The sequence below is a fragment of the Podarcis gaigeae genome (assembly GCF_964106915.1).
Source record: "Podarcis gaigeae genome assembly, chromosome: 17".
NCBI lineage: Eukaryota > Metazoa > Chordata > Lepidosauria > Squamata > Lacertidae > Podarcis > Podarcis gaigeae.
The window spans coordinates 19,107,336-19,133,077 of NC_139694.1; the positions used below are offsets into that span (position 1 = coordinate 19,107,336).

Genomic DNA, 25,742 nt, shown 5'->3' on the forward strand with positions numbered 1-25,742 from the left:
TAATAGAAAGTGTTTTATTGTCAATCAGATGTAGAATTCAGCAAAAGTTCATTTCCACACTTTGTGTTGAAATTAGAATTAATTTCCTTCACCTTTATATATAGATATATTTTTGTAAAAAAAATGGTCAAAAGTTATATTATAAAAGAGAAGAAAGAAAGAAAGAAATCACAACAATAAATTAAGATGGCAAAGAGAGGGGGGGGGAGGAAAACCACCCAGGAGAGGAAAACAAAATCTAGGAGCAACCGCAGAGAGACTAAAGCAGGTTTAAAATAGATCGTATTTTTAAAAGGTGCTTTCAAAATGCTTAAAACAAATAGCAGCATAGAAGAATCATAAATACAAGTGCACATGTGTCCCTCCTAAAGTTCCCCTTTCATCAACCAAAACAGTAGTACTCGTCAGACTCAATCTTGGTATGTTTATGGAGGGACTGTGAGTCGTCTATAAGAGAAGAGTCACTGAACTGGTCCATGTCTGAAGGAGTACGTTGGCCAGGGACATCATCCGCCAAAGTGTCCAGGTAGCTCCCCACGGAGATTCCATCCAGCCCATCACTGCCGTCTTGCAAACTGTTGTAGCTGCCTCTCAGTGATGTCTCCTGACTCTCTAGCAAGCTGCAGAGACTGCCACTCAAACTGCTGCCCCTGCTGGTGATTGTTCCTTTTTCTTCAATCAACCACTTGATTGATTCGATGCTTTCATTGATGATCAGTAGCTGCCGCATTAGTTTGACATCTGTGGCTCGGAGATCAACCTGCGTGCAGAAGAACAACTCATCAGTACACTGGATTCAGATCAATCTACTCATCTACGGCCGCAAACTGACACACAATTGTAAAAACTCAGCACAGGCTTTTCTTAGTAATGCATTAACGTTCAACCCATTGGTTCGAGTCCTCCCTTCCAGAGCAGGAAAAAACAAGCTTGCTCCATCTTACATGTGACAGCCCTTGAGATATGGCTATCTCCTCTCAGTCTCCTCTTTACCAGGCTAAACATCCCCAACTCCCTCAACCGTTCCTCATAAGTGGGAATATAACTAGGGTTGTTGAGCTTTTTGGAGGAAACCTCCCCCCCCAAAAAAAAGTAACTTTAAGCTTTTGGAGCTTCCCCACCCCCATCGCATTGTCATACATCCAAGTTTTCCCTGACATCTGGCCAACTTGGCAACATTCCCCCCTGACACCATTTGCACACCTGAAAACCAGGACACGTCAGGAATTTTCCTGACGTACGGCAAGCCTAAATATAACTTTCTGTGAACAGGACACTAGACTTCTGTTGATGCAGCCTAGAACAGCATTAGATTTTTTGCTGCTGCTGCTGCTGCATCACACTGTTGACTCATTTTGAGTAAGAACACTAATCTTAAAATGAGTATTTAAGAATAAAAGATATGCTGTGATTCAGATACATGCACAAACACACGCAAACAATATTTTGTGGCATAGTATAATGGTACACAATACATGTTGATAGTCAAAACGATTTGAGTCAACAAGGTTTCTATATAAAAAATGAATACAAATTATTGTGTAATGTAGTCTTTTATACTATTCGCTTAAGCCTTCTGTTTTTCTATATATGAATATAACATCTGCATTGTTCACTCACAATGAACTGGAGGAAGAAAAAAACATTCCAGACTCTGAGGAAGTGAGCTCTTTATCTTGCTTTGGCAAGCCTCCTCCTTTTTTTTTTCTTTTTTCATATAATTCTTTCCATAGATTCTTTTAAAATCTCAAGTCTGTCAAAATATCCTGAATTACACACTGCCTTCTTTTAAAAATTATTGCTCTGGTGGTTTGGATCAATGGTTCCTGACTGCTGGCCAAAGAACTGGTGCATTATTGCTGTTCCTCCACAATTCCCACATCTGTTGCGCTCCTTCCTCCCCTTATATTCCTCTCACGTTTCATGAACCTTCCATGACTGTTCCTCCCTCATTTTCCCTGCCCCACCTTTGTCCTCTGCATCACCAACCCGCCTTTCTAAGGAACCTAGTTCCACCCTACAACTTCCTTCATTCGCCCTGCAAGTCCCTCCTGGATCTAGTCAGTCAGAAAAGCAGGAGTGAAGATTAAACCTCATGCTTGGGGACCCATTGTGGTCCCTTCCAGGTCTCTCCATCTGACCTCTGGACACTTGGTTGGCCAAACACCTTCTCCAACCACACCTTCCACAGGTCACACCCCCAAATGGACTTGCATGGATGGAATGTGCTCGCCTAGTGGGAAGACAGGGAGGGGTATATAGAAACCAGCCTATTGCAGAAAGGTGACATTTCTATGCAGTTTTGCCCACGTTTGCTTCTGGGTCCAGCCACTGTTGGTACATGGCCCACAAAAAAATTGCACAGCTGGGAACACAGTCCTCAGGCTGAAAAACGTCCCCCATCCCTGTAGGTACTGTGACTGGTAAGGTAAGGGAAAAGGACCCCTGGATGGTTAAGTCCAGTCAAAGAGGACTATGGGGTTGTGGCAGTCATCTCACTTTCAGGCCAAGGGAGCCAGTGTTTGTCTGCAGACAGCTTTCCAGGTCATGTGGCCAGCATGACTAAACCACTTCTGGCTCAACGGAACACTGTGATGGAAACCAGAGAGCACGGAAACACCATTTACCTTCCCGCAGCAGTGGTACCAATTTATCTACTTGCACTGGCATGCTTTCAAACCACTAGGTTGGCAGGAGTTGGGACAGAGCAATGGGAGCTCACCCCATCACAGGGATTTGAACTGCGGACCTTCTGATCAGCAACCCCGAGAGGCTCAGTGGTATAGACCAGCAGTGTGACTGGTGCAGTAGGATGAGCGAGAAAGCAAGGAATTGGGATATGGGACACTGGTGGAAATGCCTTTGAAGGAGAAACCTACATAATTTCCTTCTTCTACCTTACTTGTTGCGTGTCGAGGTCCCCAGGTCCACCCCAATAACTCACACATCGCACAGAATTTTTGTTTAAGGTTTTTGGCATAATTTTGGCCACAACTTTATTAAAATACAAATTGTGAGTGGTTGCTTAGGCATTGGTTGCGACTATCTGCCCCCACCATGGGGGACAGACTGACATTCCGCACGATGCGAAAGTCAGAATGGGGGTTACGCGGAGCAGGGAACCTGCCCTCACCCCAAATGCAACCAGGCATTGGTTGCGACTATCTGCCCCCACCATGGGGGACAGACTGACATTCCGCACGATGCGAAAGTCAGAATGGGGGAATACACTTGGGGGTTACGCGGAGCAGGGAACCTGCCCTCACCCCAAATGCAACCAGGAGCTCATTGCTATGGCCCAAGCCCCCTTGACAGAGTGGACAAGCAATAGTTAGCCCCCAATTCCTTTAACGGAATCCCTTGCAGCAGCAGCATTAGAGGGGCAGGCACAGCCAATCCATGCCCCTCAACCAACCAAACCATAAACCAATGCCTAACCGCAACCTTACAAGTTGTGACGATTTGCTACGCAGTAGGAAAAACCAAATGGCCCCAGCCAATCAGCCAGATGGACAAAATTCCTACCAGGCCCCCGCTCCAAAGCAGACGATCCCATGACAGGCATAGCAAGGTCAAAGCGAACAACCCTATTCTAGGGAGGGAGGGACGGGCAATCCGCTGCAGGGGCGAAAAGAGGAAGCCCTAGCCTCGTGCAAGGAGTTTTAGCATTTCTGGCTGTCAATCAATAAATGGCAACATTAATTTCTTCCCAACAACAAGGGAAGCCCCAATCACATCAGTGGCCAACGATCAGTTAGCCCGCCCCCAACTTTGGAGTGTCCTGGTGGCCCCACCGCAACACGTGCTCTCCATGAAGGAGAACAAGCTTTACCATTATTTCATTAAACTGGGCAACTGAATCCTGAAGCCTTGTTTGGGAGACGGTGGCAGAAAGAGGAGCTACAGTTATGTTTCTAGATGCTTTCCCACCTGTTTCCTTGCCACGTAGGACTGGAAATCTTAGAATGCAGAAACACAGATCTTTCAAGCATATCACAAATATCATTTGTATTTTAAGTGTCATTTTTAATTGCCTTCGAACCCTCCTCTATGGAAAACAAATTTTAAACTGCCAACAGGGCAGCATCACAAGCACTTAGCTGGATGGTGGATTCCAGAGTGTTGTCAAATGTAGCTCTAATTGTACTTTCAACCTATCATTATGTTAGAAATGCAATGCTATCGTGATTAAAGACTCGCCTATCTCTACCCATCTTGCCTAAACAGTCTTCCATGTGCAATCAGTAATACATGTAAAAGAGAGAGAGAGAGAGGCACCCAAGCCTAAGGGGTGATCATTATCACATTAGCAAATTTCCTCCCATTTGTAATAATAGCTTGGGAGCAACATGAGTACAGTGCATTCCAATACTTGCTTATTCAAAAGACAACCCTACTAAGGTCAACAGTAAGCAGGCATGGGATTGGAGCCTAGTTTCTCAAAGGGTAACTACTACAATAACAGCAGCCATGGTATGGCTAGGCAATTAGGAACTGATGTATCTTTTCAATGTTATAAAAGCACAAGAAGAGCCTACTGATCAAGCCAACGGCCCATCTCATTCAGCATCCTGTTCTCAGTCCTCTCCACACCAACTTTGTGTCCATTTCTATGACTAGCAGCACTGAGGGAAAGCCTCATACATGGTCTGAAGTAGGGCTGGGCAATATCACCAGCTAAACATGGTGATATATGAATATGTAACAGTGTCTGAAATAAGGATGGAACTATGTGATTCTTGACTGTGATTCTATAAATTTGATATACAGTAAAATGACGCGGATGGCGCTGTGGGTTAAACCACAGAGCTTAGGACTTGCCCAATCAGAAGGTCAGCGGTTTGAATCCCCGCAACGGGGTGAGCTCCCGTTGCTCGGTCCCTGCTCCTGCCAACCTAGCAGTTTGAAAGCACATTAAAGTGCAAGTAGATAAATAGGTACCGCTCTGGTGAGAAGGTAAATGGTGTTTCGGTACGCTGCTCTGGTTCGTCAGAAGTGGCTTAGTCATGCTGGCCACATGACCCGAAAGCTGTATACTGGCTCCCTCGGCCAATAGAGTGAGATGAGCACCGCAACCCCAGAGTTGGCCACGACTGGACCTAATGGTCAGGGATCCCTTTACCTTTACCTTTAAAATGCCTTTCTATATCTTTAACACTAACAAAACAAGATATTCAATATTTTCTTCAAGTTGGTACCCTTGGCAGGGAGCATTTCCTAGCAGCCTTCTGCTGAGCGGCTAAGCACCAGTGAATCGGTCTTGTTTACAGGTGTGGAAAAAAGACTGAAGCTCAAGGTTTCAGCAGGCCAGTGGCATAGCGTGGGGGTGCAGGGGGGGCCGGCCGCACCGGGCGCAACATCTGGGGGTTAGGTTTAGGGGGCGCAAATCCACGGGTTAGAGGGCGCAAATTACTTGCCTTGTCCCGGGTGCTGACAACCCACGCTACGCCACTGCAGCAGGCAAGTGTTTCTGTGGGAGTAGAAGGGTTGAAGAAGGCTGTCCTTAGTCCCGACACACACACACAGGACAATTCTGCTGTAGCAGAGGTATCATTTTAATATTTTATCCAGGGTTTTCCCCCCCTTTGACTGTTGCTCATAGGAGCTCAACTCCAGTAACTCTCAGGTGGGCACCGTTGCCATTCTAAGAGAACAAGGGTTCACAGTGAGCCCCAGAGTCTCTTTTTCTAGAAAAATAGCACTGATTTTACCTATTCGTGCCAACATGCCTAAGATGGCCTGGCTTGCTAATATGGAGCTGCCAGGGTCAATTTCACAAAATGGCATGAAATATAGGATGCCTCAAACCAGCACACCCAAGCAGTGGTGGAAACCAAAAGGCAAACTTGAGTTACAGTCCACTTTATCAGGCGGCTACTTCCTTGTCACCCTACAAGTTTCCCCTCCACTTCCCAAGTCTATAGAACCCTGCAAAACATAAGCAATGTTACATTCAAAGACTGCATTTGAACGATAGGCACAAGCTATTCAGGACTGCTAAGTCCTGATGATTTCACTTGGAGAGATTTAGGCACATGATTCAATAAACTCAAAGAAACTGAAATGTTTTTAATTTTGGCTGGCTCATGCCGTGTTTTATTACTGTTTTCCATTCATATTGTTTGTCCATCAGTGCTTTATTTTCCTATTATTATGTTTTATTATTATGTTTTTCATTTCTTCTCTTATCTATATGGAAAATATTTCTGACAGCACACATGCAGAGTTCCAATTTTATTTTTATAGCTAGGTTGGACCTGTTTTGTGTGGAATATAGAATAAATTTTCCACACCTTAAAACACACTCACATACACACATGTAGGATGTGAGCAATAACCACAAGCTATACCTCTGCTGTTTTTGTTATTTTGGTTTTTGTTTAATGCTTGCTATTCATTGTATAAACACTTCTCTCATTATTGGCTGATTTTCTGCAGTGTGGACCATCACTTCTTTTTCTCATATTGCAAGGGACTGTAGGGACTGACTATTAACAGGGGTCAGCAAACCTTTTCAGCAGGGGGCCAGTCCACTGTCCCTCAGACCTTGTGGGGGGCCGGATTATATGTATTTTTTTGGGGGGGGATGAACAAATTCCTATGCCCCACAAATAACCCAGAGATGCATTTTACATAAAAGGACACATTCTACTCATGTAAAAACATGCTGATTCCCAGACCATCTGCAGGCTGGATTTAGAAGGCGATTGGGCTGGATCCAGCCCCTGGGCCTTAGTTTGCCTGCCCATGGACTATGACAATCTAAACAATGAAGCAACCATTTTGTGAAATCTGGATTAACTACAAGTGCATTAAGATGCTGAGTATCATTTTCAGTATTCTGGAGAATGGTGCATTCTGGGGTGCAGCATCTAAGATTTGCAGGAAAGCCATACAGAACCCTGTCCCATGAAAGTGTTCATCACACATGTATTTCCTTGTTTTGTTCCCAATAAGGCTTGCGGAACATGTGATGAGTTCAATGGCGATAGTGTGCACATTTGATGGCCAAGTGATGAGCAAGCATGCTAGAACTATAACCTATAATTACATAGGATGGCTAATTGAAAGGGAAGCCAAATGGGTGCTGGGGCCAACCAGGATATTGGCTTCAACATAGGTGGCTGCAAAGGTTTAACCAGTGGTGGAAACAAGGGCATGCAAGTCAACCCTAAAATACTACTATTACCAATTGATACACATCGATTATGGCTTCGCTGAATTAGATCTATATCATGGTGCTTCAATTCGAATCAGTGGAGCTGCATAAAAGTGGAGTGGAAGATCATACACAGAACAATAAGACTATTCCTCTGGTACTTAGATCTTGGCACGGTATGGCAATTATTGGTACAGCTGCCTCAAATGAATGGGAAGGTTCTGCACATGCAAAACACCCATTTGAGGAGCAAACTGTTTTTTAAGGAATGGTTTCATGTGTTGCCCCATTAGCATTTCTTTTTGCTTATTGAAAGAGGTCTATGTAGCTCCTTCACATCTGCAGTGGCGTTAATTTATCATGGATTGGGGCTGAGCATCCTAGCATATGGAACCAATGAAAGTCAAAGCTCAACACTGAGACTTAGGCTGAGTTGATGATAGCTTCTTTCCCTTCACTTTCAAACTAATGTGTGAACCAGAAGTATAGTCAGCTGCCTCAATGGATAGACTACATTTTTTTTAACCCTATTCAACACTGTCAGCCACATGTAGTCATGTATGTGGGTATCTGCTGTTCATACAACAGATGACTAAGGAAGGCAGCTGAGGTGCTGAAGACTCTGCTATATGCCTGCATCATGCCGCAGATGATTTCACCATCAGATGGGCATGCTAGGGTCTAAGACTCCATTTGGTCTGCCTCATTCCTATGATCTCAGCTTCAAGAAGGGCTAGTATTTTTCCTCACAAATTCCTGCTCTCTGTCTTTGAAAGTCACAGTATGATTCCCAAGGCCTCTTGTACATTTGCCTCCTTCTATGATGCCATGTATTTCTCTATGTACAGCACAATCCCACAGATGTATACTCAGAAGTAAGTTCCATTGGTTTCAATACCCCCAGGTAAGTGGGTGACAGCAATGCAAGCCTTAATCTTCTTTTACTTGCAATGTTCCTGGTTTGCCATATAATGAGTTACATTTGGACTGCACACCTGAAGGAAATTTCCCCTTGGCTCACATCATCAACACCCCCAGTTTCTCTGAAAGGACATCAGGGCAAGGGGAAGGCCATTCTGACCCCAATAATCAACCAGGAGACTAACAACTGCCTGGTTCTAAGCTACCATGAGGATCTTTCCATTGAAAGGAAGGGTACAAACTTTTTTAAGCAATGAGGCAGATGCCTAGAGTTGTTGTTGTTGTACTACTTGCCATCTTTGAAAAAAATATGAAGCAGCAATCACCCTAGAGCTCTGAAAAGCACTGACAGAAGAAGGTGGAAGCTGCAGTGTGGACATCAAGACAAGGTCACTGGGAGAAGCTCTGGAGAAGACTGAAAGACAGCAGTGCTTTATACAGAGACTGGGATGAGGAAAGGACTTCCTTATTCTGGAATCCAGCTCCAGGGTTCAGAGGAGAGAGGCCTGATTTAAGCATCGCTTGAAGGTTTGAGTACAACCTTTTTAATGTATTTGTTTATATTAATTAGTGAGATTTACAGCCCACCCCATCCTGAAGGCCTTTGAAAGGAAATACAAGGGTTTTGTGCAGTCAGCAGCACATCTAATTTCTCTGGCTACGTGCAGCGTGAACTCGCTTGTAGCTGGACAGACTGAATGCCGCCATTCACAGCAAGGACTGAAACATAAGCCTAACGTTTTCACAGCTGTGAACCAGTGTTGGAGCCATTTCGTTAAGAGACTTGAACTCAGATAGGTGTGATTGGGGACCGAATCACTGCAATCTTAACCTATTTAGTCGCCCAAACATTCCAATTAAATTATACGATGCAAACTTCATAGAAACTCGTAATGATGACTTCTGAGCCTCATTTTGACTCCTTTTCCATATAGTAAGAGGAATTACAGCTGAAGGCATACTAAATTACACAAAAATGAATGGGTAGGACAATGCTACTCATGGATTTCCCCATCCAATCAAGTAACCTGACATCTTCCTTGGAGCACTAGGTGTTGAAGCAACTGCTTCTTTAAAAAGAGCAGTTGTTACAGTTTCTGTCACAGCCTTTGACCTTCTTGGTGTAGGTATTGAGAATCTTTGGCCCCCCAGATGTTGTTGAACTCCCACTCCCACCATCCCTAGTCATTGGATGTGTCTCCAGGACTGATGGGTGTCATAGTTTCCACTATAGGATAGAAGTGACATAAAATGGAAGTAGAGTTATCTGTCCATTCCTAACTTAAAGCTACAGCAAGGAACCACAACACCTGAAGATGGCACCCATCCAAACATCTGCCAACTTTAATAATAATAATAATAATAATAATAATAATAATAATAGCATAGATGGCTCATAAAAACCTGTTTTGCAATCAGAATAAGTGCCGTCATAGGGTGAAAATTCACTTGCAAGATATTCATCACCTATTTTAAAGGCAGGGACTGAGAACTTAAAAGTTATAGGCAATTCACTTTTGGATTAGCTAACGATATACATTTGCAAAGAGGTGAATAATGTTTTGCATTTCTGCTGGCACAGTGGCATACATATACATGATGCCAATGAAATTATATTCATTAAATACATTTCAGGCTTGGTTATATAAAAAATGGTTAATGAAGTTTGGCTTCAATCATCTTTATCAATTAACCAAGCCTTTTTCCCTGATCCTAAACATCTGTGCAGCAAAATGCTATCCAACTGGAACTTACTCAAGTGTAAAGTCACAATCGTGTAAAGTGGTACCTTGGTTCTCAAACTTAATCTGTTCCAGAAGTCCATTCCAAAACCAAGGCATTCTTTCCCATAGAAAGTAATGCAAAATGAATTAATCTGTTCCAGAAGGCTGTAGCTAAAACTAGGAGGAGAAGAACAGCAAAAACAAAAGCACCAAACTTAATCCGTTCCGGAAAGCGCAGCTTCTGATTGGTGCAGTACCCTGGAAATAATAGCTGACAGCCGCATCGGATGTTTGGCTTCTGAAAAATGTTCAAAAACTGGAACACTTATTTCTGGGTTTTTGGGATTTGAGAACCAAGACGTTTGAGTACCAAGACATTTGAAAACCAAGGTACCACTGTAAAAGGTTTTTTAAAAAGAAAAAAGCTAAAGGTCCCCTTGATGGTTAAGTCCAGTCGAATTTGACTATGGGGTGCGGAGCTCATCTCACTTCAGGCCAAGTGAGCATGGCTGGCAACCCTACTTTGCCAGACTAAGAGCTCTGAAAGAAGCAGAGTCTTGCAGCAATGATAGCGCTTTTCAGGCTGATGCTATAAGAGTGCATCTTATCCCCTTTCTCTTCTATGAATTACATTTGCTGGCACATTTTTTTATCTTTGAAAAGATTCATAGACCACTTAATTATAAAACCTGCTAAGTGGTATACATAGTAAAAAATATAGATAAAAACACCTCTAAAATCCACTTTAAAACAATAACAGTGTTGCTTGGGTCTTTTGTTCTTGTTCAGTTGCTGCTGTTAATATGTGGAAATAGTTCAGTTTGTTTTGTTTTGTTTTGTTTATTGTTTATGACTACTTTAGCCTTGTTGGGTAATTTTGTGTGTGTGTGGTAAGCTGCCTTGAGCATCGTCAGAACTATGAAAAGGTGGCATACAAATAAGATTATTGATCGATCAATAATACTCAATAAAACCCAGCAAAAAAAAAGCAAGAAAACTTTGAAAGCTTAACACTGATACCGACATATTTCTGGGTAGGCTTGCTAGAATTGTAGAAAAGGTTTCACCAGATGCCTAAAACAATGCAGTGTCTACATGGGAGTAGAAAAGCACACAAAAGGGATGTGGGTAGCACTGTGGTCTAAACCACTGAGCCTCTTGGATAGCCAGTGTGGTGTAGTGGTTAAGAGCGGTGGACTTGTAATCTGGTGAACCAGGTTCACTTTCTCGCTCCTCCACATGCAGCTGCTGGGTGACCTTGGACTAGTCACACTTCTCTGAAGTCTCAGCCCCACTCACCTCACAGAGTGTTTGTTGTCAGGGAAGAAGAGAAAGGAGATTCTTAGCCACTTTAAGACTCCTTAAAGGGAGTGAAAGTCGGGATATCAAGTCCAAACTCCTCTTCTTTTTGCTGCTCAGAAGGTCAGCAGTTCAAATCCACATGACGGGGTGAGCTCCCATTGCCCTGTCCCAGCTCCTGCCAACCTAGCAGTTCAAAAGCATGCCAGTGCAAGTAGATAAATAGGTACTTCTGCGGCAGGAAGGTAAACAGCATTTTTGTGCACTCTGGTTACCATCGGGGTGTTCTGTTGTGCCAGAAGTGGTTTAGTTATGCTGGCCACATGACCTGGAAAGCTGTCTGTGGACAAACGCCAGCTCCCTCAGCCTGAAAGCGAGATGAGTGCCACAACCCCATAGTCGCCTTGCACTGGACTTAACCATCCAGCGGTTCTTTACCTTTATCTTAGAAAAGCACGCAAAGGAATGGTTTCAAGCACAAGAGTTAAGAAACATGCTGTTGCATGTCACACTGCTGCCCTGAATCTTGAAAACCAGATCTAGACCCAGTCCCCCATCCACACACCCCACCAAAGCATGAGTAATCTTTACATTGACTTTGCCCATTCCCTATTTTAAATTGGTCTTAAAACACAATTGCAGTGCCAACCTGTCCACTGTAGCCTGGCTACTGTGAGCCTTAAAGTGACCCTTAAAGGAGCAGAGAAGCTGCTAACTACTTGGATAATTAGTTCCGTCCTGTTAACTTGTAGCTGTAGCATTCTTCATTTTAAATTTAATTAGTTTGTTCATGTCTGGGGAGGCAGGGTGGAAGGACTCTGGACCCAGAAAAATGGCAACCTTAAAAAAACAACAACAACCTGTACTTTTTATTATTATTGCAGTTGCAAAGATGCCAGGCACTTGAAGTCACAATTCTTTGCATAGGACTGGAAACCCTTGAGCAGCCCTTATAGCCTAACAAAATCAACGGATTTAAGAGCCCATGTGTAAAGTCAAGGTTGCGTCCGAAGGTTATTTAGATCTGTAGGAGAGGTTAGTTACACATGAAAACTGGTATAAACAGGAGTCTAATTCATTGCATCTATCCCTGAACGAGCCTGGACTGATTGTAATAAAAGACAGATGTCTAACATATGGCACCAGAAAGATCGGCAGCATGAAAAGACAGCTATTGAAACTCAAATGCTTCCTTTCCCCCTTTCATGTCCTTGAGAAACAGGGATGAATGAAGTCAGGTGGACTGGAGATCTTCAAAGCTATCCTGAATTAGTGCCGTTGACATTGCAGTTGTTTAATAATAAGACTAGGGTGAGGGAAGGCTACATTTTATGCAGCACACATTTCTCCTCGTAGGGGAGCAAGAAATGTGCTTAGAAAATCCCTAGTACAAACTTACCGATGTTGTCAGACACAGTAATACAAGTGTAAACATTTAGGTCAGTGCCCAGAGATAAGGAGCGGTTGCTGGTGTCAGAAAATTTTGAAACAGATGGCACACGATCAATTCATTATTATGTGTTCTAGACATCTGTCTCAAGCAAGAAGGCTGAATTGTGGCTGAGTCATATAAACATCCAGGGGATAGACTTTAAATCTGCACATTATCCATGCCTGCCTTGACATGAAATTCTCCCTAGCACCACCACCCCCTCCCCGGCCCAGTAACATAGCTCTTTCTTTGGAGTCACGGCACATACAATATATACCATATGTGTTATGAGTGGGGCAACTTTTGTGTGGGCCTGAATTTGGACAGGTGAGTGGGGATTTCGAGCTGCTGATCCCTCTTAATCCAATTGGTTTAGAGCCTTGCACTGTGGACTTGTGATCAGAGCGGGTTGGGTCATGACAAACTGCTAAATTAAGATGTAAAAATAGATACTTATAGGCACAAACGTTAGCAGGAGCATACAGAACACAGCATGATGGTTGGAGGAATATTCCCAACTGAATATCCTGAAGAACACACACCTGGCCAATAAGCTCACGCCCTCCAATATTTCTCTGATGAAAATAGGGATGTCCTATTCAACAACCACAACAGCAATTTTATTATTGATACCCCACCCACCTGACTAAGTTTCCCCAGCCACTCTCAGCATATTTGCCCACATGGCAACATGGTCCCACAGTTGGAAAAAACAATGCTGTTCTAATTGGAGATACCAGGGGCCATTTCACACAAAGCTTTTGTTTGTCAGTAATAACATCTCCAGGAAATAGGGTTGTTCTCCCCGCCTTCCAACTCTCTGAATCCTAAGGGTCCTAAATCTATAATTTTCTTGGCAAGATTTTCCTCTGTGGGAGTATTACTGGTTAAGGGAGGCTGATCTAACTTCCTTTAGAAATGGCTGTAGAAATAGTTAATCCAATGTAAAGTCAAGGTGGGCCGCATAAAGAAGTGGGTGGTCAGTCAGGGACCTGGGAGTGGATAGGGCCAGGTCTGGGGTCCCGCTTGCTTCCCCTCACACTTATACACATGCACACTCTCTCACACACACATTCACTTGCACAATCTCACGCAGGCAACATATTCATTCCTCATCCCCAATACCCAGCCTCCCCCAGCCTCCCTCACACAGACATCCTAAATGCCTTGCTCCCTCGCGATCACACAGATGCACAACCTTCACACAGATACAACCTTCCCTGATTTCTTTCTCCCCTACCCTCTTCCCTCCCGCACAAACCATGCTTAACCTTCCCGGCAATTCTGAAGTACCATGCTGCTTGCCTGAGGTTAGAAATAGGGTTCGTTGGGGGTGCAAGGTCAAAACCTCTGCTCTCCATTAAGACCTGATGCAGCCTGAATGGAGCTCGGTCCATAGAGTACGAGCCTCTTTAGGGTCATGGGTTTGAGCCCCATGTTGGGCAAAAGATTCCTGCCATGAACTAAATGACCTTCATGGTACCTTCCAACTCTACAATTCTACTATTCTATGAATCATTGTCCCCATATTGCTGTTAGCAGCAAAGGGACAATGAACTTGGCTGCACTGGGAGTGCTGGGGGAGGCATATTAAAGCCCCAGAAGCTGTTCTTTTGCTGCTAGTAACAGTCCCCGAGGCTTGGTGGGCCGCAGACCTCGTATGTGTAACATAAAGCATCATAATCTTCCTAGCAAAAAAAATCTATTGTGTGCACATGTTTCTAGCTCTACCACACCCGGGTTGTGTTGTGTTGTGTTGTGTTATTTATTATATTTATATGCCATATTTTCCCCTCTCCAAGGTGGTGTACATGGTTATCTCTTTCAGCTTCAGCCTTCTGGAAGAAGGTACAGGGTTATAAAGAATAGAACTAGCCGCCTGAGAAACAGTTTTTATCCAAATACGATTTTGGTTTTAAATGCAGTGTAAGGTAGTCTCTATGGGAGTGTATTGTATTTAATTATGGGGTATCAGAGTTTTTAGGAGGTTGACCAGGCTGGGCTAGCTGGGATAGGCTTGTTGGTTTTTGAATGTCTGATGTAGATTTTTTTTCAATTTCGTTGTTCTGTATGGGACAATGACAATAAAGATTATTGTATTGTATTGTATTGTATTGTATTGTATTGTATTGTATTGTCGTATCGTATCGCATCGCATCGCATCGCATCGCATCCTCCTCCCCACTGTACCCTAGCATCAAGCCTGTGAGGTAGGTTAGGCTGAGAGACAGTGGCTGACTCAAGGTTACCGAGTGAGCCTCGTGGGTGAGTGGAGATTCAAATCTTGGTCTCCTAGTCTAACACTCTTTATATCTTTCATAAGGGCCAATGGAAAACAAACATGTTCAAATCATGGTAAGAAACACCTCTAAGAACATTGCAGCCTACTCCCTCCTCTGCTCTTGAAATTTGTGCTTACTCGGTTGTTCTGTTAATGTGCTTTGCAAATGTACATTTTCTTGCTAGACATTACATGTATTAAATTGTTATACCCAGAGGCCCTTGCAAAAAAATTAGCCAAGAAAAGTAATACTAATTACTACAAGCACGGTATGCAATATTAAAATGCTAACATGAGATGGCTGATAAAAGGCTTGGAATAAGATGGCACATATTCTGAATGCAACTGAGGCGAACTAATATATGCATTTTGGTCTAATATATTTAGGAGCTATTACTGTTTTGGGCATGGTTTGGACATGGGATTACTTTATTTATTTATTTATTTATTTATTTATTTATTTATTTATTTATTCTGAAAACAACCTTAAGAGTTTTAATGAAGACTATGCATTACCACTGTAGCAAAGGAAATGTTCTGCAAGGCTTTGGACAAGTATGAAATGTTTTGCAATTCCTCACAGCAGCAATTACGGATTGGGAAGCAGCCACAAACCTGTTTGTTTCCCTAAACTACTACCGTTGACATTAAACTGGGAAGGATTAGGGTAGTTGAGTAACCCGGCCCATTTGCATCGTCAAGACTTCTGGGGACACACCTGTCAGTGGAAATGTTATTATGAATGAGCCTAAGGGGTTGGGAGATCATTGCAGAACAGCCAGAACATAAAAACATTATTACATTGAATATTAATAACATACAAATTAATTTTATAACTTTTTTTTTAAAAGTGTGTATTATTTCCAGTATGTTTGCGCTCATTGGCCAGACAGCAGAAGGCACAGTACTTTGTCCTGAGGAATTGGGGAGATTATTGCCTGTGTGCTTTGTCTTATAGCAGAGCTGGTTCCAAGTCATAGGGGCATCAAAGGCCCTTCAGCAAAGTGCCCTTGACTGGGCTCAGACTCCATCAGTGAAGCCCCTGACCACCCATTTCCTCTCCCAGATGCCAAGCCTAGGAAGTCAGCTGCCATTTTAGTTTTCCTGCAAGGCAACAGCCACTGTCCCACAGCTTTGTGGGAAAATCAAAATGGCGGGCAGACTACCAACCACTTCCACCACATATCCTCCAACATTTCTCTGACGAAAATATTGTTACTCAATATTACTCAACAGTAACAACAACAGCAGCAATTTTATTATTTATACCCCACCCATCTGACAGGATTGCCACAGTCACTCTGAGCGGCTTGGCTCGGGGGTCGCATAACTCCACACCCTCCAGCATTTCTCTGCTAAAAAATTTGATTTCCTAAGGAAAAGGTGGATTATGGTGCTGGAGGAGACTCTTGAGAGTCCCATGGACTGCAAAAAATTAAACCTATCCATTTTGAAGGAAATCAGCCCTGAGTGCTCACTGGAAGGACAGATCCTGAAGCTGAGGCTCCAATACTTTGGCCACCTCATGAGAAGAGAAGACTCCCTGGAAAAGACCCTGATGTTGGGAAAGATGGAGGGCACAAGGAGAAGGGGACGACAGAGGACGAGATGGTTGGACAGTGTTCTTGAAGCTACCAGCATGAGTTTGACCAAACTGCGGGAGGCAGTGGAAGACAGGAGTGCCTGGTGTGCTCTGGTCCATGGGGTCATGAAGAGTCGGACACGACTAAACAACTAAACAACAACAAGGAAAAGGGGGACATTTCAAGATCAAATCAGAAACCAGGATGGCTTCTGTAAATCCAGGACAGTCCCCAGAAAATAGAGACACCTGAAGGGTCTGCAGGGGTCCTCCAGCAAAGTGCCCTTGAATGGGTCTGGACTCTGTCAATGGTGCCCCCTGCCCACCTGCTTAGGGTTAGAGTTAGGGTTAGGGACATCTGCTGTCCCACAACTTTGTGGGAAAATCAAAATGGGAGGTGGATTTCCAGCCACTGCCACCATAAGCCTGCATCCAGAGGGCTGGCAGGAGGAGGAGACTGCCCCAAATTAGTCTGGTGAACCCTGTCCATGTGCTTGGGTCCCAGCTGCTGCCCAAGGGTGCTGCTGCCAGTCATTTCCCATACTTTCCCTAGTTAAAAAGCCAGAGACTTTTCTAAACGTGAAAGCTGAACATTTCAGGAAAGATCCTAAAGCAATCTTGGAGGGACCAGGCCTGCTCAGGACTATTGGCTGTGTTGGGATATCAACCTGTAATCTAACTTCAACCTCTGTCTTCTTAAGAGGTGTTGAGCTGATGTGAGCTGGAAGAGAAGGAATGGCTCTTTTTCATTCCAGGAAAGGAATTACATAAACAGTAGGGGGATTGCTATCTCTAAAGATGTTCATATTTAGAGAAACACAATGATATCTAAGAGGGAAGATTGAAATAGTCAGCAAGGGTGTGTACCTGAAACAACCTTGGATCTCTTGTTCCAGGTGAGGAGTCCTCATTTCAGCACAATGACTTTAGAGTCCTGACTATCAACAAACTCAAAGTAGATAAGCAAAACAATGGCCTGATCTCGAGATCTGAGAGCAGTAGCCCTCACAGGGGCTATAAGAATATGCAAATGCCTTGCTGGATCAGACCACAGAGACCAGCTTCTTCAGAAACCAGCCAAACATACCTAAGAAGCCTATGAGCTGAACAGGGATAGATGCCCCAATTTTCATCAGAGAAATGTTGGAGGCTATGCTATGATTACAACCTGGATCTGGTGTTTAAAAATATACTCTCTTTGAACATGGAAGTTCAATTTTTTAGCTGTAATGGATAATACACACTGACAGACCACAATCTTCTCCTCAACTATGTCAGTGAACAGGAGGAAGGAGGAAATACCTACAATGAATCCATACATGTCAATGTATGAGGAACAGAAACATTGTTGCCTGAATGAAGCCTTCTACTTCAATTTAAGAACAATGCCTCAAGTTCCGAACTACATGCACAAATGGGGCCACTAGGTTTGGGGGGATGTCCCCCTCAAACCAACTTCTTGAATCCAGCTTCTCCTGGACTGGGACTACTTCATTTCATTTGGCCTGCCTCTGCTGGAGAAAGAGCTCATGGACTATGCATTGCTGAGTTAATTTTCAGACAGTTCTGCGGCTGCTTGAATATGAGTGAAACCTGCAATTGTCCAGGTCTGTTGTAAATATAGTTTAGTGAGCTCCTAAGAGAGATGCTCTGCTCCAGAGGAAGAACTTTCTACTCATCAGGCAATGGCTTGTCCACCTGCCTTGCCCCACCCTCCAGCCCTGGGAGCCTTTCCCAGACCAGGACTTTGAGAACAGCAGAAGCAGCTGGGAAGAGAGAAGTCCAAAAAATATATGTTGTGTGTCCTTGTTTCTCAATATTATCCTTTTGCATGCGTTTGTATTCAGGCCTCATCATGGGACTGAAACTGCCTTGGTCGTGCTGGTTGATGATCTCCGACGGGCTAGGGACAAAGGTGAAAGCGGTTTCCTAGTTCTGCTGGATCTCTCAGCGGCTTTTGATACAATTGATCATAACACCCTTCTGGACAGTCTAGAGGGGCTGGGAGCTGGGGGCACTGTTATACAGTGGTTCTGCTCCTTCCTCCTGGGCCGTGTCCAGAAAGTGGTGGTGAGGGATGAGAGTTCAGACCCTTGGGCTCTCACTTGTGGGGTGCCTCAGGATTCTGTCCTCTCCCCCATGCTTTTTAACATCTACATGAAACCGCTGGGAGAGATCACCAGGGGGTTTGGGCTGAGTGTCCATCATTATGCGGATGATACCCAGCTCTACCTATTTTTTAAATTGGATCCAGTGAAGGCAGCAAAGGTCCTGTGTGAGTGCCTGGAGGCGGTTGGAGGATGGATGGCGGCTAATTGAGGTTGAATCCTGACAAGACAGAAGTACTGTTCTTGGGGAACAGTGGGCAGGCTGATGTGGAGGACTCCCTGGTCCTAAATGGGGTAACTGTGGCCCTGAAGGACAAGGTGCACAGCCTGGAAGTAATTTTGGACTCACAGCTGTACATGGAGCTGCAGGTCAATTCTGTATCCAGGGCAGCTGTCTACCAGCTCCATCTGGTACGCAGGCTGAGACCCTACTTGCCAGCGAACTGTCTCACCAGAGCGGTGCATGCTCTAGTTATATCTCGCTTGGACTACTGCAATGTGCTCTACGTGGGGCTACCTTTGAAGGTGACCCGGAAATTACAACTAATCCAGAATGTGGCAGCTAGACTGGTGGTCGCCAAGACCATATAACACCGGTCCTGAAAGACCTTCATTGGCTCCCAGTATGTTTCCGAGCACAATTCAAAGTGTTGGCGCTGACCTTTAAAGTCCTAAACGGCCTTGGTCCAGTATACCTGAAGGAGCATCTCTACCCCCATCGTTCAGCCCGGACACTGAGGTCCAGCTCTGAGGGCCTTCTGGCAGTTCCCTCACTGTGAGAAGCAAAGCTACAGGGAACCAAGCAGAGGGCCTTCTCGATAGTGGCGCCTGCCCTGTGGAACGCCCTCCCATCAGATGTCAAAGAGATAAACAACTACCTGACATTTAGAAGACATCTGAAGGCAGCCCTGTTTGGGGAAGTTTTTAACGTGTGACATTTTAATGTATTTTTAATCTTTGTTGGAAGCCGCCCAGAGTGGCTGGGACAACCCAGCCAGATGGGCGGGGTACAAATAAAATTATCATGATCACCATCATCAGCTCTGTGGGGCTGTCAGATAAACTGCCAGAACATCAGAAGCTTTCACATTTGACTGCATCATTCCTTACAATGCAACACACATCTTCAGAGTCACATGACTGGGTACAACTTTCTATGGCTGAATGGCACAGACCTTTTGGGGTGTTAAGGTCAGCAGAGAATGGTTCCACCACTCTTAGAAGTTCAGCAGGTGGTGGTCTGGAAGACAGCATTCTCTGCACAATCTCCAAAATTGTGGAACTCCATCCTTCCCATAGAGGTCTGCCTGGTACCTTCATTATATTGTTTTTGCCATATGCTGATGACATGTCTCTTTACCCTATCTTTTGACACATGAGAGGTACATTTTCAAGACTCACGGTATTCCTGTGATTGGAATTTGTTTCAAACTGTTTTTCCTATTAAATTCGAATTGTTGTGATCTGGCCTGGGACCTGCTGGTGAAGAGTGGATAATTATTAATATTAATTATAATACTGCCAGTTTGGCAACTGCTGCCCTCCTGGCACCACACTGCAGCTGCAATTATGGCCTGGAGTAGCATTAGCCTCGCCCCTGCCTTGAGCATGATCTTCAAGGAGCTCTTCTCGGTAGCCTGCATAAGAAGCCATGGGGAACCGAGATGGCCTTGCTCAACCACATCCATAATATATTGATGGTGGCTCCACTAAAGTCAGGAATTAATCTGGCAAAACACGCTGCTGTTCCTCTTTCAGGTCATGGTGGATTGTTAAGGATTAAATAAATGAGTGTGCACAGAACCAACGCTGGGTGGATAGGGAAACTGGGCCACAGCTGAGGGACAGCTTAGTTGGTAGTGCATGAGACTCTTACTCTCAGGTTCAGGGGTTCAAGCTCCATGTTGGGTGAAAAGACTCCTGGGGTTGGACTAGATGACCCTCAGTGTCGCTTCCAACTCTGTGATTCCTTCCTGCCGCAGCGGTACCTATTTATCTGCAATGGTACCTTGGGTTACATACGCTTTAGGTTACAGACGCCACTAACCCAGAAATATTACCTTGGGTTAAGAACTTTGCTTCAGGATGAGAACAGAAATCGTGCTCTGGTGACAGGGCAGCAGCAGGAGGCCCCATTAGCTAAAGTGGTGATTCAGGTTAAGAACAGTTTCAGGTTAAGAACAGACCTCCGGAACGAATTAAGTGCTTAACCTGAGGTACCACTGTATTTGCACTGGAGTGTTTTCAAACTGCTAGGTTGGCAGGAGCTGGGACAGAGCAACAGGGGCTCACCCCTTTGCATGGATTTGAATTGCCAACCTTCTGATTGGCAAGCCCAGGAGGTTCCTGGCAGGGCTAGGACAACCCTGGAGAGCTGCTACCAGTCAGTGTACATAATTCTGAGCTAGGTGGACCAGTGGCCAGACTCAGGAGAAGGCAGCTTCCTATGTTTAAGCAGTCAAGAGTACCCCTACTTTCCTGGAAGAGGTAAAAATGGTGTGAGTCTGAAGTTGAAAGGTCCACCGCATGCTGATGGCAAACTTCCTCCACTCATTGCAATAGGGCAGCCATCCTGATGTCTTCCAGCTGTTTGGTGCTATCATCAGCCTTGCCAAACCACGGAATATTAGAGTTCGAAGGGACCCAAAGGACCATCTAGTCCATCTAGCCCCTACAATGCAAAGCCTCAGCCAGCTTAGCCCAACAGTCAAGGAGAATGGGAGTTGCAGCAAAACATTGGTAGGTTTTGGAAAAACTGCATGAAAGCCTTGGCCAACAACTCGTTTGACCAAATAACCACTTTAAGCAGGAGCTGGAGAAGAGTGGCCCAAGGTCCGAGCCTCCCTTCAGCCAAGGTCTCCTTTCAGCGGCCATTGTTCTTTCCTCTTGTTTCTCCGCGTTTGTAGCAAATCAGGCCCACTAAGGTCTTGAGCAGGAATCCCAAGCAAGCTCTGACTAAATAAATGGAGACCACCAAGGGACAGTGTATGGTGGGCTATTGGATAGCTACTAGTAAATATACAACTAGCCTCAAAAAGAGTATGTAATATATTTAAATGGGAAAAGTTTTTCTTTTCTTTTAAATTATAGCAGGTCAGATTTTTGCACACAGAAGCCAGTGCACTGATGAAAACAGTGGATTGTATCCAATCTAAGTTCTACTAAGTTCCGTTTAGGGAAGTTTTTAATGTTTGATGTTTTATTGTGTTTTTAATATTCTGTTGGGAGCCACCCAGAGTGGCTAGGGAAACCCGGCCAAAGATGTGGAGTATAAATAATAAATGTTGTTGTTGTTGTTGTTAGCAGACCCTGTGAATTGAATGGGCACAACCAGCCCAGACAAATTAAATTCAATGGGAGTTGGGTAAAATTCAGTGTTAGTGAGCACCTTGAGAGGTCTTATTTTTGAGATCCCATTCGGCTTCCAAAATTTCCACTGTCAGTTTTTCCCTGCACAAATGTGTAACATATCTCCCACAGGCGACATGTAACATATGAATCCCTGATTCTGCAAGTTATCAGCAGTGCAGTTATCTATCCTCTTCAAAAGTAAGGTTCCAGCTAAGTATGTGGCTGCCGGAGTTCAATGGAGGGAGCAGTATACTCTGCACGTGCTCGGTGGCACTTTTTCTTTATGATGACATCATGATATTCCAGGAACTAGCCATGGTACTGAGAAGAGATTCAAAATTAAGACCAAGACCAAATCAAGGCCTTGAGAGCAGGGCAAGGGGAGGGGGGGAGGGGAGGAGGAATGGGTGTGGGTGGGTGGAGTTCATTTCCAGGGGCAAAGGGATGGAATCAAGTGAATTCCAAACAAAGACAAAAATGTCTGCTGGCAAGCCTCTTCGCTGGGAAAAATCTGATTCATGGAATGCACTGCCTCTTCAAATAGTTTTTTATCCTGCCCCTACCACATCTGACAGTGATAAAAAATGTGCCAAACCCACAACTGGGCATCATCCCTTACTTTCAAGGTATATTATTTCCTGTAAGGACTGTTTCTTCTATTTCACAGCATCCAAACTCAATACAGTATACGGAATCCTGTGTGAGTCAATACATAAATATTGAGAAATCCAGGAGCAGGCACAAATTATCAACAAATGCTACTTGAACACCCCCTTCCCCCCTCTCTCTTTCTGCATATAAACCTATAGGGATTGGCCACAAGATCTGTTCCTCCACTCTTGATTCCATTCTTTTCAGAGCAAGACCGCAACATGGAGTTTCCTGTGGAGTTATCACACCCACTTCTCACATTTTAGATCCAGTTGCCAGGCCTACCGGCAATTGCCTGTAGCTGTTTTGTGGGCAGGTGACTAGCTGTGCCTTATTATGAGGATTAAGTGCTGCAAATGAACACTGAGAGCACAGCCACGCTCTCCCACTCACGCCTACGCCAACCACACACAAGCACAGCACAGTGGCAAAAATAAAACACCTCCGGGATTCAGTTCTAAAAACAGGAATGCCGAGTCTCAGCCTTGATTGGACCCCCCCCCCCTTATCTTATGAGCAACAAAGCCTGGATATTTAACTCTAGGTCTGTAGGCTCCTGACTCCAAAAAGGAGGTGCGAGAAATGCTTTCTTCACTAGCTCAGAGGCGCTCTCCTTTTTTATTCTACTGCTTAAAAAGAAAACACCTCGAAAACGGGTCCTAGCTTGAGTTCGGCAACTTAAGCAGCCCTAGCTCCCATACTTTGTAACGCATGTCGCTGAGAACTTTACTCTTGGTTTCTGACATCATTTATTTTGCGGGAGAAAAGAGAGGGGGGCGCTCCAAAGAGAAGGAGCGCGGATCTTCTAATAGCACGAGAATCGCACCAGTTCGGCGCGTCTCCCAGCAAGCGCAAAGCCAAGGCTTGCAGACAGCGAGCGGCGCGCAAAGGAGGAGTGTGGAGTAATGGTTAGATCCCTGCCTGTCCTTTGTTGTTGTTTCGCGGCGGTGCACCAGAGCGCTTGAGCTGCGTACTCTACTCACCATTTCTTGCCGGAGGAGGTGCAGTTTGGTCTCCAGTCTCTCCAAGGCGCTGGAACTCCTGCTGCGGAGCATGGCGGCTCTGGGGCCCAGGGAGGTGCAGAAGCCGGGGGTGGCAGGCCCTCCGGCGGGCCGCTCGGGCTCTTTTTCCGTGGCTAGGGAGACGGCGGGCTCCTCCCCGCGCAAGGAGCGCGCCAGGCTCTCGGGTACTTTGCGCCCCAGCTTGAGCTCGACGTCTCGGAGATCTGGCACGGAGCAATCTTCCATGGCTTGGCAAGCGAGAGAAGGAGGCTTTTCGGATTAAGCGAGCTGCACTCGGCGGCTAGGGGAGGCGCAGAGAGCCGAGCTTTTCAGCCGCACCGCCCGGCGCTGACCGACCTCTCCATGCCAGTCCGCGTTCGGTAATCCAGGCGCGCAGCCCGCGGCAGTCAGACGCGGGGGCGCACGGTAGCCGAGCAGCGACAAGCCGGCCAGGTGACCCGCCTCGGGAGGCAGCAGCAGCAGGAGAAGCCGCTGTCGCCGCTTCCCGGCAGCTGCATTATTTGGGTTTTGCAAACTCCAGCCCTTGCGGTTGTTGCACCAGCTGCCCGCGCCGGAAAAAAAAACAAAACAAAAAGCGCGAGCCGGGCGGCTGCAGAGTGCAGATCTCCCGCAATGAAGTTGCAAGGAAGCAGAAGCCAGCTACTTGGAAGATCAGGAGGGAGAAGGGACTTCTTGGAGAGTTGCTGCCCTCCTGCTCCTCCCGAGCCCGATCCCTTCTCAAGTCCGGTAGACTTGAGTGATCAACTGGAGTGAGCGCCCTCCCGGATTAATAAGCACGCACAGCGCTGCTCTTGACCGATCCCGGCGCGCGCGCGCGTGGAGAGAGCTCCCTCTATATCCCCCAGCAACAATTACGCAATAACTCCGCTTCCTCCTCCGATGCAACCGGTCCTACTGGCTCGTCTATACGGTGCAGCCAGTTCGATCCAAGTCGTCTGAGTGTTGTCGAAAGGCAGGTGTACCAGAGGAAAGACAGCCCTTTACCGTAATACTTAGAAAGGGGACTCCTCATATTACCTAAACGATTCCAGCATTTGTTAAGTTAATTTATGGCCCTCTATACCTGAAGCATTGTTCTGCTCAGACACTGAGGTCCAGCTCCGAGGGCCTTCTGGTGGTTCCCTCAGTGCAAGAATGAGGTTACAGGGAACCAGGCAGAGGGCCTTCTCAGTAGTGGCACCAGCCCCGTGGAACACCATCCCTTCAGATGTCAAGAAAATAAACAACTATCTGACTTTTAGAAGACAACTGAAGGCAGCCCTGTTGAGAAAAGTTTTTAATGTTTTTTTTTATTATTTTTTATTAGTTGGAAGCCGCCCAGACTGGCTCAGGAAAGCCAGCCAGATGGGCAGGGTATAAATAACAATAACAATTTACTATTCCTATCTAGCTGTGATCCAATAGCATTACAGTCCAGTGGCGTAGCGTGGGTTGTCAGCACCCGGGGCAAGGCAAGTAATTTGCACCCCCTAACCCTTGGATTTGTGCCCCCTAACCGTAACTCCCAGATGTTGTGCCCGGTTCGGCCAGCCCTCCCCCTGCACCCCCCACTCTACGCCACTGTTACAATCCGAAGGCAGCATAGTCTTGGTTAGGATAGCTCTATCATTCTCTAGTTCAGGGGTTTGTCATAAAGTAATGCAGGTGGAACTTACGACAAAAAAATTGCAGGATGCAGTAATCCTGTTCAGGGTTCTAGCTAGCTGCATTCTTACAGGATTCACCATTTAATTCCCTCTCATTTCTCCAGCTATGTTTCAGAAATCAGTGGTGACACTAATCATGTTCAGTCCTCATTGGGATAGTTTAGGTCCCCCTCCCTCCCCACTTCTGGGAATCTTGGCATTCCCCAAGAGGTCTCCTCTGGTGCTTGGTTTGTGCCCTTTTGGATTCATAAGGGTTCACAGGCAGACAACGAGTGTGTTATTAGTAAGGATAGCTCAGTTGGTACACAATGAGACTCTTAATCTCAGGGTCAGGGGGTTAAAGCCCCATGCTGGACCAAAAAATCCTGCATTGCGGGGGGTTGGACTAGATGATCTTGGTGGTCCCTTCCTGCTCTACAATTCTATGATTCTATGTGGGATCTAATCATTCAGTATGGGTGTTTCCAGACTCATTGGTGGGAGGGGTTCAATTGCATACTGACAACTTCACATTGCACAATTAAAATAGATTTTGCACTTATAGGCAATGAATCCACTTCCAAAAA

General features: G+C 45.3%; 1 protein-coding gene across 1 annotated transcript; it reads right to left on the reverse strand.

The window, feature by feature from the left end:
* LURAP1L (leucine rich adaptor protein 1 like) lies at positions 1-24,582 on the reverse strand. The gene is made up of 2 exons (XM_083719928.1): positions 23,492-24,582; positions 1-760 (listed from the first exon to the last, which is right to left on the reverse strand). The coding sequence occupies exons 1-2, from the start codon at positions 23,753-23,755 to the stop codon at positions 383-385; spliced, it is 642 nt and encodes a 213-aa protein (XP_083576054.1). The 5' UTR covers positions 23,756-24,582; the 3' UTR covers positions 1-382.
* Positions 24,583-25,742: the final 1,160 nt, after the last annotated feature.

Coding starts and splice junctions, on each gene's coding strand:
- LURAP1L (XM_083719928.1), bottom strand. CDS start 23,755: ATGGAAGATTGCTCCGTGCCAGATCTCCGAGACGTCGAGCTCAAGCTG. Junction 761..23,491: donor ACCTCCTCCGGCAAGAAATG/GTGAGTAGAGTA, acceptor TTCTGCACGCAG/GTTGATCTCCGAGCCACAGA.